Source organism: Salvelinus namaycush, chromosome 2, assembly GCF_016432855.1.
Source record: "Salvelinus namaycush isolate Seneca chromosome 2, SaNama_1.0, whole genome shotgun sequence".
Taxonomy (NCBI): Eukaryota; Metazoa; Chordata; class Actinopteri; order Salmoniformes; family Salmonidae; genus Salvelinus; species Salvelinus namaycush.
Window position 1 is genome coordinate 12801732 of NC_052308.1, and position 13787 is coordinate 12815518.

The 13787-nt window shown below is 39.3% G+C and overlaps 1 protein-coding gene across 2 annotated transcripts; it reads right to left on the bottom strand.

Annotated features, from left to right (window-relative positions):
* Positions 1–1027: 1027 nt before the first annotated feature.
* Positions 1028–3869, bottom strand: LOC120059206 (prothymosin alpha-like). Of its 2 annotated transcripts, XM_039008077.1 has the most exons (5): positions 3669–3868; positions 2890–2976; positions 2406–2487; positions 2100–2290; positions 1028–1968 (listed from the first exon to the last, which is right to left on the bottom strand). In XM_039008077.1, the coding sequence occupies exons 1-5, from the start codon at positions 3717–3719 to the stop codon at positions 1900–1902; spliced, it is 480 nt and encodes a 159-aa protein (XP_038864005.1). In that variant the 5' UTR covers positions 3720–3868; the 3' UTR covers positions 1028–1899. The 2 variants fall into 2 exon arrangements, with proteins under 2 accessions (XP_038864005.1, XP_038864014.1); XM_039008086.1 differs by lacking the exon at positions 2890–2976 and having other exon boundaries at positions 3669–3869.
* Between the last annotated feature and the right edge of the window lie 9918 nt (positions 3870–13787).

Here is a 13787-nt window from a genome sequence, read left to right on the forward strand (position 1 = left end):
CTTGCCTTGGACATCACAATGTAATTGACACTTTTTTAATGAATTGTCAAAACTCATGCCTGCATGAGTCACCTATAGCTGGTGATGGCTCAGCAGAATGTTGATCAGGGTCTCCCACTAAAGCCTCCCTAACAGACTGGACACATGCCATGATGATGTCATGTGTCTGACTGGTTTCTTGTGAGGAAACAGGACCTGTATGGAGGACCATCATCCTGTTCCAACTTGCTTCAATTCAACAAAATAACATTTCTAGTATTTTACAATAAAATGTGTCTTCTGATGGTTCTTTTTCATCCATAATTCCAATATTATGTTACTGTAACAGCTACTTAACCTCAGGGTAGAATTCAATTAAAATAACCATTTTGACTTTTTGGGGTCTGCTGTTTTTTATTAAACTAACTTTAGCATAGAACTTCAAGCATCTTATAAGTTTCCTTTATGATCAGTTTACTTGTAAAATGTTGGTATTAGATTTACAGTTATGTATTTCGCATTCAGACATACACTATGTAACCACTCTTTATAACTGGTCACTGACCTGAAAACCCACATCCACATAACCATGTGATAACAGTTCTATCAGAGTAGTGATTGTCACCAATCAACCCTGCCTGGAGTCAACCCACAATACCAGTTTGTACCACTAGGTGGAGCTGTAAACTGCATCATGTCAGGAGGACTTCAATGGATTGATGTGTACAGACAGTTCAATTGAAAAACCCAGATGCTAAGATTATGAGAATCCTTCCCTCTCCCAGTAACAACGATCAGCTTGAGAATTACTCCTGTTTCTCAAACTAAACCATTCATATTCAGACTTATACTAAATGAGGTCAACTGACATCAATGCTTACATGGCTAGGACAATTTTAACAATTTAATAAGATATACTTTCAGTTCAAACACTAGTATCACAATTGTAATTTGGTTATAACACTAAAAAGATATTCAGCATCTTATTTAAGAACAGATGTGAAAAGCTACACTGAACTATCAGTCTATGCAAAATTTAAAAAATGGGTAAAAAGACAAGACTGATTTATTTAATCATCAAGAACCAGAATATACAAAGCAGTGGTCGAAGCAACCAAATAGCAATCATGAAATATAACTGCACAAGAAGAGACTAAGAACACCAGGGTGGGAATGATGTTGATAAAGACCGTTGTAGACACAATTTCTGAGTCACCCAGACATAACATAATAACCTAAAATGAAACCAAAAAAACAAACAGTATCTTGGGTACAAATGGTACAAACTTGTGTGAAATGCATACAGAACATGACCAAAGCCTTAAGATTTAAGAGGGGGTAATTAACATTGCAGAAGCCAGCCCCCCAAACAGGGTCAAGCGTCTTTTATCATGGAGGCGTTCTTCCATTTGTGCCATCTGTTGTGTTAACAGATCAGCCTGGCAAAGGATTAACTACTAGCAGCAGTAAACAAAAAGGATTAAAAAAGCCTGAATTAATAATGCTAACAATAGTCCATTAGCCCCTGCTTAAAACTTATCTTTGGTCTTCAGTGAATCTGAGAAGTCACCCTGAACATGTGGAGAAGGTTACAGCTGTCTGTCTCTGAATCAGCTGGTCAGCAGTTAACTATGTAGAGAATGTGCTTAACTCATACGAATACAAAATAACCAAACTGATAAAATAGCACGGATTCTATTTGCACAGGTTGTTTTTTTTTTTTTTTTACGTTTGCTTAAGAAACCAATAAATAACAGTTTATAAAAAGAGAGGAGAGGCCTCTATGTTTTAGGACTCCAGTGCAATGTAATATCTTGGGGACAAACAAAATCTGTAAAGCATACATAAAGCACAAGCTCTACAAGGTGAAGTTGAACGTGCCATGTAGACAGCGTTGCGGAGGGGTACATACTCTGTGCACTATGCCTTTACTTCAGCTTCCTTTGATTCACCGTTTTCTGTTTTCTGTTTTTTTGTTTCCACTTGGTCCTGAAGGGAAAAAATACAAGTTTTAAGTGGGAACTTAGTGACCAGATATACAACAGTCATAAAGATAGTCTCATGGTAAAAGTTAATCTATTATATTGACTGCGTTTTAAAATCATCTGACAAAAGCATACCTCCTCATCAGCTGGGCGCTTCACAGGGTGGTCAACCTCATCAGCTGGGAGCTTCACAGGGTGGTCAACCTCTTCATCAGCTGGGCGCTTCACAGGGTGGTCAACACCCTCATCAGCTGGGCACTTCACAGGGTGGTCAACCTCCTCACCAGCAACTTCTTCTGCATCCTTAGCTGCATCCAGTCCCTCTCCTGCAATCAATTTCATACATGAAGCAAAAACAAGGGCTTCAGACACTTAACAAGTATCAAACAAACATGTTGTTTTTTTATCCAGCTGCGAGTCCAAAAGGAAACATGAACTTACCATCCTCTTCCTCCTTCTCACCCACAGGGGTTTCTTCAGAATCATCTGCACCATTTGTCTTTGTCTCTGCACCATTTGTGTGCTGGAGGAAAGGAAACAAAGAATTTTAGTAACTTTGTAATATGTCATATAAATGTGGGTACATCGTATGCAGAATGACATCCAAGTAATTTAATTTAGAATAGTCTTCAGAAAAAAGTTAAAATAATAGCCCATGAGTCACAGCCAACAAGCTTCAGAGTTAAAACAGGGCACATGCTCCAGTTTATACTTGATTCCCCAGAGAGTAGGGGAAGGGAACGCAATGAGGGCCAATTGCGATCTCTTGAGAAAACATCTGTGCCATTTCACAAACTAAACAAAGAGCTGTGGGATAGCATGCATGGAAATAGTAGGGGCGGAGTCTGACAACACCTGCATGATGAGGGCGCCGAGACAAAAGGCCATGAGGCTCGCGAGGGAATAAGCTTCAGCTTCAACTCACTGTTCCATTGCCGTTGGCTGGTGCGTCCCCGCTGCCATTCTCCTTCTCCTCCACCTCCTCGACAACCTCTTTCTTCTCTTTGAGCTCCTGAAAATATGTTTTCCTTGATTTGCTAGCTCACTGATAGGTACAATTGTTGCATGTCCAAAACGATTTGTCTATATACTCGTTGCCAATGAAAGAAGCCCTTCTCTAGTTCAGATTATGTTTTAAAAAATTATAGTAGGCGTTCTATTTATATCACCGATCTTTACAAGTGGAGTGTGTCCGACCACTGCCAAAGTGCCTACAATGGAAGGCATCGGGAAGTTGAGTCGCCGTTCACCAGACATGATTAGGGCGAACACTCCACTCGCGCTCTGAAAGACTCGAGCCCTTCCCGCCATCGCTCAACCGTGAAGCTCGAGCGCATTCTATTTTCTGAGGGATTGTTTAGCTAACGTTATTTAGCTAGCAATAAACTATACATTTAGCATTTAGCTTGCAAATTAAACGGCAAACCAGCCAGCTAGCTAACATAGCTAGCAAAGTCACAAGCAAATAATGAAGCTATCGAAAAAGTTTATCAACTAAATAACTAGTTAAACGTTTGAGAACAACATACAATATTGCTAACTACTATGTTTCAGTCATTGACAATGACTAACATTAACCTAAGTTATTTGGTTATTACATGGCTATAAAAGCTAAAGTTAGCTAGTTGGTGTTCACACAGGCTAAAGTGAAGAGCACGTTAGCTAGTAACGTGGACTAACGTATAGTCAAATTCATGAACTCACCTTTGCTGAAATCTCGGTAGTTGTGGTCGTGTCTACTGCGGTATCAGCCATATTTAGTTGAATGTAAGGATATGATATGTTTCCGAAATAAATACTGTGTTTGATGCCTCGATGTTTCTGGCAGTGATTTCTGTGAGAGGCTGAGAAGAGGAGAAGAGAGTGATGAAAACCAGTTACATCTGTTTGTTAGGCTCGACTGTAAGCCATTAGTTAGAATGGAGCTGGTCGATTGAAAACGTGATTGGGCAATCCAAATTTAAGCAACATGTTTTAGCGGTTTTAATTGGACAGATTGTTGTCACTCTTTGGAATTTGTCCCGCCTATCAAGCTCCTCCCAGTTTTCTTTCTCCTAATGGTCAAACATTTAAAGGGTGTACTCCGCTGTGAAGTTACCAGCGTGAAGAAAGTTTTTACATGATGTCGATTTATATGTCATTTATCTTAGTGTTAGAAACATTGTTATTCAATCTCATTAATTACATGTTGACATTTTAATGGCGTTTCGTGTAAGATATAGCCTATGCCAAGTGCTTCAAGTGGCTTTGATGAATACCGTCTCTTTGTGTGACTGCAAGCATTGCTTACATTCAACAACATATTTTTCTCATGAAAAGCCTACTGTTGCCCCTTGATTTTTTTGTTTTGATTTTGACTAATGTATTTGTATTCGAAGCATGTTGTCCCTCATTTCGCCTATCTAGAAGCATAAAACCCCGTTAAAGCCCCATATCCCCTTTGTCTTCAGTGCGCTCTTTTTCTTCAAAGAGAGAAGTATCAGATTACAGCACAACGACGCTAATGTGAAACCAGTTACTAAGTAAACCACACCTCTTGGCTGGTTAGACGTCTCTATTTAAACATAAAGGTCAGGAACAAAGTGCCGCATTTTGTATTTGAATAAAATAGCTACATGTGTAAGCCTATAACAAGCACACAGCCAGTAGGCTACCTACACTTATTCACTGTGACTGTGTAATATGTCATATCTGCGCTGTAAATAACTCATGTATATCTCATAGTGATCCATGTATCTAAATATAAACCATTGCAATTATTGGTCCAGAGTAAAGCGTGGGATACAAACAGGCACATTTCTATTAGATGGGAAATCAAAATAAAATAACACGTTTATTGATCAAGTGCACACATACAGGGAGATGCTTACCTGTTAACACTCCTCAACAATGCAGTACAATAACAATATCAATTTTAAAAAACAAGTAGTAGTAAAAGATAGAAGAAAAAAAGAGTAATAAAAACTAATATGAGTAATATGGACATAATAGAATATACAGAATGGTTGGTTTATACTATGGTATGGTTTATACTAGTTAAATAAATGTAAAAAAATAAAATTGATTCAGCTGTGGGCCGATTTTTTGTTGAGCGGATGTTCAAGGGGACAAAACATAATTACAAATAATGTTTTGACTGCAAATTGCCAGTTGCCAGTTGCCATACCAGGCGGTGATCATGGGATTAACTATGTAGTATTTTCTGAGTTGTTTAGAAACAAATATTTTCTGAATGAAAATGGCGCCGACAGAGAGGGCTGCCATTCTTCTAGCTCTTAGGAAACTTAGTATTTGCAGTATTTCGTTTTGTATGTGTTATTTCTTACATTATTATCCCATAAATGTTTTTGTGCTATTACATACAGCCGGGAAGAACTATTGAATATCACTGATAAACTGAAATGATCCACCCACACAGACAGTGTGGTGAAGAAGACGCAACAGCACCTCTTCAACCTCAGGAGGCTGAAGAAATTTGTCTTGGCACCTAAAACCCTCACAAACTTTTACAGATGCACAATTGACAGCATCCTGTTGAGCTGTATCACCGCCTGGTACAGCAACTGCACCGCCCGCAACCGCAGGGCTCTCCAGAGGGTGGTGCGGTCTGCCCAACACATCACCGGTGGCAAACTACATGCCTTTCAGGATACCTACAGCATCCAATGTCACAGGAAGGCCAAAAAGATCCTCAAGGACAACAACCACCCGAGCCACTTTCACCCCGCTATCATCCAGAAGGTTAGGTCAGTACAGGTGTATCGAAGCTGGGACAGAGAGACTGAAAAACAGCTTTCAGACTATTACATTCAGTTAAATAGCCATCACGAGCACATTAGAGGCTGCTGCCTTATATATATATAGACTTGGAATCACTGGCTACTTTAATAATGGAACACTGGTCACTTTAATAATGTTTACATATTTTGCATTACTCATCTCATATGTACACTACATTTCAAAAAAAGTTTGGGGTCACTTAGAAATGTTCTTGTTTTTGAAAGAAAATCTTTTTTTTGTCCATTAAAATAACATCAAATTGAACAGAAATACAGTGTAGACATTGTTAATGTTGTAAATGACTATTGTAGCTGGAAATGGCTGATTTTTAATAGATTATCTACATAGGCGTACAGAGGCCCGTTATCAGCAACCATCACTCCTGTGTTCCAATGGCACGTTGTGTTAGCAAATCCAAGTTGATCAAGGCTAATTGATCATTAGAAAACCCTTTGCAATTATGTTAGCACAGCTGAAGACTGTGCTAATTAAAGAAGCAATAAAACTGGCCTTCTTTAGACTAGATGGACATTTGGAGCATCATCATTTGTGGGTTCGATTACAGACTCAAAATGGCCAGAAACAAATAACGTTCTTCTGAAACTCGTCAGTCTATTCTTGTTCTGAGAAATGAAGGTTATTCCTTGTGAGAAATTGCCAAGAAACTGAAGATCTCGTACAACGCTGTGTACAACTCCCTTCACCGAACAGTGCAAACTGGCTCTAACCAGAATAGAAAGAGGAGTGGGAGACCCCGGTGCACAACTGAGCAAGAGGACAAGTACATTAGAGTGTCTAGTTTGAGAAACAGATGCCTCACAAGTTCTCAACTGGCAGCTTAATTAAATACTACCCGCAAACACCAGTCTCAATGTCAACCGTGAAGAGGCGACTCCGGGATGCTGGCCTTCTAGGCAGAGTTGTAAAGAAAAAGCCATATCCCATACTGGCCAATAAAAAGACAAGATGAAGATGGGCAACAGAACACAGACACTGGAACTCTGCCTAGAAGGCCAGCATCCCGGAGTCGCCTCTTCACTGTTGACGTTAAGACTGTTTTACTATTTAATGAAGCTGCCATAATGTCTTTTGTCCTTTTCAGGTTCATACCAATTGTCACGATCGTGGTTAGGTGAAAGAGAGGACCAAGGCGCAGCGTGATAATGATATATCTTCTCTTTATAATGAAGACGAAACAAACACTTTTACAAACTAACAAAACAACCGTGAAGCTATATAAACAAATAGTGCTGACACTTAACACTACACATAGACAATTACCCACAACCTACCTAACGCCTATGGCTGCCTAAATATGACTCTCAATCAGAGACAACGATAGACAGCTGTCTCTAATTGAGAACCAATCCAGGCAACCATAGACTTACATAAACACCTACACTGAACACAACCCTATGAACTCTACCAAAACCCCCTATACAATACACACACCCTAGACTAGACAAAAAAAACACAAACATCCCCCATGTCACACCCTGACCTAACTAAAATAATAAAGAAAACAAAGATAACTAAGGCCAGGGCGTGACACCAATGGAGGTTGGTGGCACCTTAATTGGGGAGATCTGGCTAGTGGTAATGGCTGGAGCGGAATTAGTAGAATGATATCAAATACATCAAACACATGCTCTCAGCAGCGTCCTGTGGTTCATACATATGTTTAAAGTTGATTCTTTGTAACACCTGGATGCTTTTATGAATTAGAATTAGACATATTTGAGGTTGCTCTTTGCCAACCCACAGATAGTGATAATTTGGTTAAAGGTCGGGATAGGGTCAGGGCAGTGTATTTTATTCATCTTCTGTCTGCATGTGTGTGTCTGTGTGTGTGAAGCCTCGCTGCACCCACACACACAAAAATACATGCGCACACACCGCGCCAAGCCACTTTGGACACTTTTGTTGTTTATGGCCACTGTTTCATTTAGCATGTTGTGTGGGGGCTATTGTGTTGCAAATGGTGCTACACTGAGCATCTGTTCCAGTATAATGCAGACTCACTCATAGTACAAAGTATGTTTGTCAACCCCCTCTACCCCGACCCAGACATGCAATCAATGCTTCTAATCTAAAACACAATAACTCCAGTTTGCCTCTGATACAGTCCCTTGCAAAAGTGTTCAGACCCCTTGGATTTTCCCCAATTTTATTGTGTTGCAAAGTGGGATTAAAATGGATCTAATTGTCATTTTTGTCAACAATCGACACAAAATAAAAAATTCATAACTAAAATATAGTCAGTGCATAAGTATTCAGACCCTTTGTTTAGGCGAGCCTAAATTCATTCAGGAGTAAAATGTGGCTTAACAAATCACATAATAAGTTACGTGGACTTATTCTGTGTGAAATAATAGGGGTTGATATTATTTTTGAATGACTAACCCTACCTCTGTCCCCCATACATACAACAACTGTAAGTTCCCCCAGTCAAGTATTGAATTTCAAGCACAGATTCCACTACAAAGACCAGGGAGCTTTTTGAAAGCCTCATAAAGTAGGGCAGTGATTGGTAGATGGGTAACAATAACAAATCAGACATTGAATATTTCTTTAAGCATGGTCAAATTAATAATTATGCTGTGGATGATGTATTAAACCACCCAGACACATCAAAGATACAGTCAACCTTCTGAAGTGAGCTGCAGGACAGGAATGAAACTGCTCAGGGATGTTACTATGAGGCCATTAGTTTTACATTTTACATTTTACAGAGTTCATTGAAAATAGAGGATGGATCAACAACATTGTAGTGACTCCACAATAATGACTTAAATGACAGAGTGAAAAGAAGAATACAAATATACAGAATACAAATATTTGAAAACATGCATCTTATATGAAAAAACACTGCAAAGGAATACACTTTTGGCCTAAATGCGAAACCTTATGTTTGGAGCAAATCCAACATAGCACATCACTGAGTAACTGCTTCCTTATTTTTAAGCATGGTGGTGGCTGCATCATGGTATAGGTATGCTTGGCATTGGAAAATACTGGGGAGTTTTCCAGCATAAAAAGAAACGGGATGGCACAGGCAAAATCCTAGAGGAAAACCTGCTTCTTCCTGTTCCTGAGTGGCCAAGTTACAGTTTTGACTTAAAATCTGCTTGAAAATCTATGGCAAGACTTGAAAGAGCTTAAAGAATTTAGAAAATAATAATGGGCAAATATTGCACAATCCAGGTGTGCAAAGCTCTTATACACTTACCCAAGAAGACATATAGCTGTAATCGATGCCCAAGGTGTTCCTAACATGTATTGACTCAGGGAGCTGAATACTTATGTAACAAATATATTTTAGTTTAACTTTTTGATTATTATCATTTTTTAATATAATTTTTCTTCCACTTTAACATTACATATGTTTTATAGATTGTTGACAAAAAATTACAATTAAATACATTTTAATCCCACTTTGTAACACAATACAATAGTTTTGCAAGGCACTGAATGTTACATGTTGTTTATTAGTATCATGGTATTAAGAACAGTTTTAATTATTTTTACTATTATGAATTTGTCCCCCTCTAAAATGGTAGGGTGGGCACCAAATATGATAGAAAGCAATACTTAATTTCTCAGATCACGCCTGTTTCCTCTCTCCAGGGTCATTTAAGGTGAGCCCAGCACTTCTGTTCCATTTCTCACTCATCTCACTGGGAGTGGCTACACATGGCATCACAGGCCCAGAGCCATCCCACTGAACATGCTTAACTGCCCACAAAAAGTGGGGGATTATTAACATTGTGTTGTAACAGCTCGTGTCAAAGTCTGGGTATTTTCATTTGCTTCTCTTCAGGTACACACAATATATTTGAGAGATGGCCCTCCTTTAATTGGAATCTAATACGATAGCGAATTCTTCAAATTTGATAACAAAGAGTTTTTCTGCACCTGCGACTAATAAACTTTGATTTGGTGGTCCAAAATGGGGAGTATTTTTGTTCCGAAAGATTAATGTGCTTGAACATCCCTCTTTTGTATTAGGCTGAAACAACCTTTAAAAGAATATAGTAACAGTAACAAGAGCGACAATTTATGAGATTATTTGGATTTTTGCTGACACTACTACATCGTTCATATCCATAGCTTGGACATTCCTACTCTCAGGTATAAATTATAGGGACTCATGCATGTGCACTCTTGATATTAACTATATCAAACAATTGTTAAATGAAGGCCCAGCCTTTATTTTTAGGGCACTCACAAGAGTAAAATAGCCTGGCTGGCTGGTTCACCAGCATACAAAAGCTTAATTTGATTTAGCCTCAGAGTGCTCATTCAGTCATAAATCCCACGTTTGACTAAAATGTAATTATGACTGGTGTCAAGCAGCTATAATTACATGGAGAGATCAACGGGCTGTGTCAAAGTGATGCTGGGTTATCTCAGTCCATTGGGGTTTGTGTCTGGGAACAAATATAAGAGGACAAATATTGTGTCCAACATAAATAAATTACATAGTAATTAACTGGTAAATACTAACACTAATAGTTTAATCAAATACTTCCCAATATTTCTTGATCATCAATGCACTGATAAATATGAATGTTTTTTTAATCAATTGAAGATAGCAAAGGAAATGCATTCAATGAAGGCTGACATAGTTCCAGGGCTCCTTTCATTTTAGAAATGAAGACCATGTGGAGACCACAGAGCACTGAAACAGACATCTGCAATCTAACGATCCCACTCTGTGTGTATTTAGTAGTTTATTAGAATCTCCATTAGCTGTTGCCAAGGCAGCAGCTACTCTTCCTGGGGGTCCAGAGATAAAACATTATCAAACAAAACAGTGTGCATTATACACATTTACATTGCTCCTTCATTACATTACAATATTATAATACTACATTACATTACTAAGAATAATGTGTGTGTGTACAGTAGAGTGTGTGTTTTAGAAAGTGTGTGTTAGTGTCTCTTCACAGTAGTAGTCCGGATCCAGAAAAGAAGCAGTCTAACTGCCTAATAAAAGCAGTCAGTCCCTGCAATCAGAGAGGGGGAGTGTTTGAGTGTTTGTGAGATCATTTCCTGTCATTTTTCTCTCTCTTTTGTATGCCTACCACCTCAACTTGTTTCCATAGATACTGGACCTCTTCCAGAAATGTCCTCCTGCTGGTCCCTGTAGGTTACTAGAGGTAGAGGTTCACTTAAAAAGACGGAGTTCAAGCAGAGACTGAAGAGAGAGTGAGAGCAACATCTGTATGCTGTTTACTGTTGTGAGAGCTGTCATCATTTTAGGTTTGCAGGAGAAGGTCTCATAATCATGGGCAGTATTCCATTTCATACTCTGACACAGTGAGGGTATTTTCTTCACAGTTGCTACTCAACTTGGAAAGCTATAATGGAACATTATTTATGAACTGATGCAGTGCCACAGATAATCTTTATAACCGTCTGGACCAGAGAGCATATAGTCTTTGTGCTCAAGAAGTTGATCTTTAGTTTTAGAATGAGAGGCAAAAGTGAGTGGTTTGGCCAACAAGGATCCCCTCCACCACAACCTTCTTCAGATTTTCACAAAAATCTGAATAAACACAAAGAGGAGTTGCTCGCAATCACACCTGAAAAACAGGAAGACAAAAGACTGTAACCTGATCCATGGAATGTCGGTGCTTGAGGGGAGAGCAGGGGTGGGGGCATCAAAGAGCAGAGGTCAGGATTAGGAGGGGGAATGGTCCCCATAATTGGAAGAATTGGCGGGGGCTAACTGGGCTCTATTCTTCTGAACAGCGGTGTCCCGTACACTCGGAATGGCTTTCTAGGGATCCCAGGCAAATCCAATAGAGAATCAGGACAACATATAAATTAACTTCTATACTGTGACAGAGTGTACAGAACCTCTGAATAATTCCGAGACAGTGGATGTGCCAGCGGGGACCCCTCAGTCTCTGCTATCAGTGGCAACAGTGGTGTTGGTCATACACAGTTCCATGAATACATGCAATAATCATCACTGATCAAGGAGGGGGAAATGGCAGCGGAGCACTGAGCAGCAGCTACGTAGGCAGTGGAATGGGCACTGGCCAGCAGCTAAAAATCATGCACATGCGCAGAAATCTCTGTATCTTTAGCAACGGCAAATCGGGTTTCCAGAAAATCCGGAACCACTGCCAGTCCAATAATGAAAAGACCTATGATTGCTACCTTCACCAACGTTATTTGTCTTGCATGATGTATTCTCGGATTCCTTTAAAGAAAAATGTCAAAATTGTTCAATTTCATTTTGAGCATCTCCAGCACCAGCCCAACATCAACATATGTGAAAATGGCGCTTTTCTGTGTTTTGTAGTAAAAAAGATAAGAGAAAGATAAGTGTTTCCAATGACCTCATCAACCAATTAGTATACAATTAATAGGCAATTAGTAAGCAATGCCTACTCATAATTGGATAAAATCACATGATGCACACTGATGATGTCATTGGAAACGCTTATCTTCCTCTATCTTTTTTCCCACAAAACATAGAAACGTGCCACTTTCACATATACTGATCTTGGGGTGGTGCTGGAGATAGTGAATATGAAGTTGATTTTGTTTTTTTTCATTTCCCTTTAAGCCTGTAAACATACAAAAACTCATGGCTGGATACCTCCTGGAATATGTCCCTTTGGCCCTTACATGGAGGTGTCCTGGTTATTTAAAAGGTGTCAGGTACATTGAAGCATGTAATCGATTTAATCTCTCGTTTTGTCAAATTAGCATTAAAGGAGAGAGGAACGAAATGACAAGTACAGGTACTGCGTGGACCAGTTTGCAGAATGGATGCCGCCTTTTATTTTGGCTATTACTAAAATAGTTGTGATGAGACAGAAAAGGTAAATGAGAGAGAGGCAAAAGTACTGGATGGAAGAGCAAGGAGAGAAACAAAACATACTTCAACCCAATAGGCCTACCTGCTGAGCGCTATTTTAAAAACCTGATAGTACTCTATTCTTGGTGTTTTGTCACGCTCCCCAAGTGCAAAAGTCTGTGGCAGGTAGAAGGAGTAACCTATACATAGATAAAGTGAGATTTATTACAGAGATTGTGGTAGAGGAAAAGGTTAATGGCTAAAGTAAGGAGAACTGGGAATGACTCCATGTGCCCTGTGTTTGTACAACACCACCTTATTCCATCTCAAGCTCCACCCACACCCCTGCCTTGCAAGGAACGTGGAAATTTCCACTAATTCAGAGTTGCTCCCAAGCACTCCTCCCTTTAGCTTTCGCGCCTTCACTCTACCTGCACTTTACTGAGGCCTATTGGTCTGTGTAATCCCTGCCCAGAGACATTTCATTGGTGGACCACCTCACCTCCCTTTTCCTCAGAACCTACAACTACATTCATAAATCTTACCTTGAGGGTTCTTTTGTAAAGCTTAAAAAAAATTAAAAAATAAACCATAATTTGTTTGCTCTCAAATGTATTTTTCACTTTTTCTCAGAACAGATTTCTGAGAAATTTGCAAAATGCAAATAACTCTCCCATTTGTTCTCTCAATCAGGATAATGTTGAACTATGAATCAGTGGCTACTGGCTCAATAATGGTGACCAATGGTGACCAATAAGTATGACCAATGGTGAGGCACTGGGATCCCAGAACAGACGGTTCATTCGCATTTCCTTCTCCAGAAGATCAGATTTTAACATCCCCTATTACCATGTCTAGATTGAAATGTGTCGACTCGTCTAAATTAGACTAGCTTTTGATGTAATAGGTAAATTGTGACTGTTGGTAACTCAGACATGATCTTCCTTTTAGTCACAGCCATTAGTTTAAATGTGGGGTGACTTACTGGCTAGAGCTTTATCTAGGTTTTATAAGGCTACTTCCTCATCACCAAGGTAGGGAGAGACTGACATTCTGTTTATTCTAAAACGTTGGGGGTGCTGTAGTTTCGGAGACATTGTAGATAAGCAAACATAGAAGGGGAAATGATGGTGTACTACAGAGTAATATGCATGTGTTAATGTTAGGCCACACTGACCTCAGCCCTATTATGAAGCACCAACAAAGAACCATCTGCACAGCAAGCA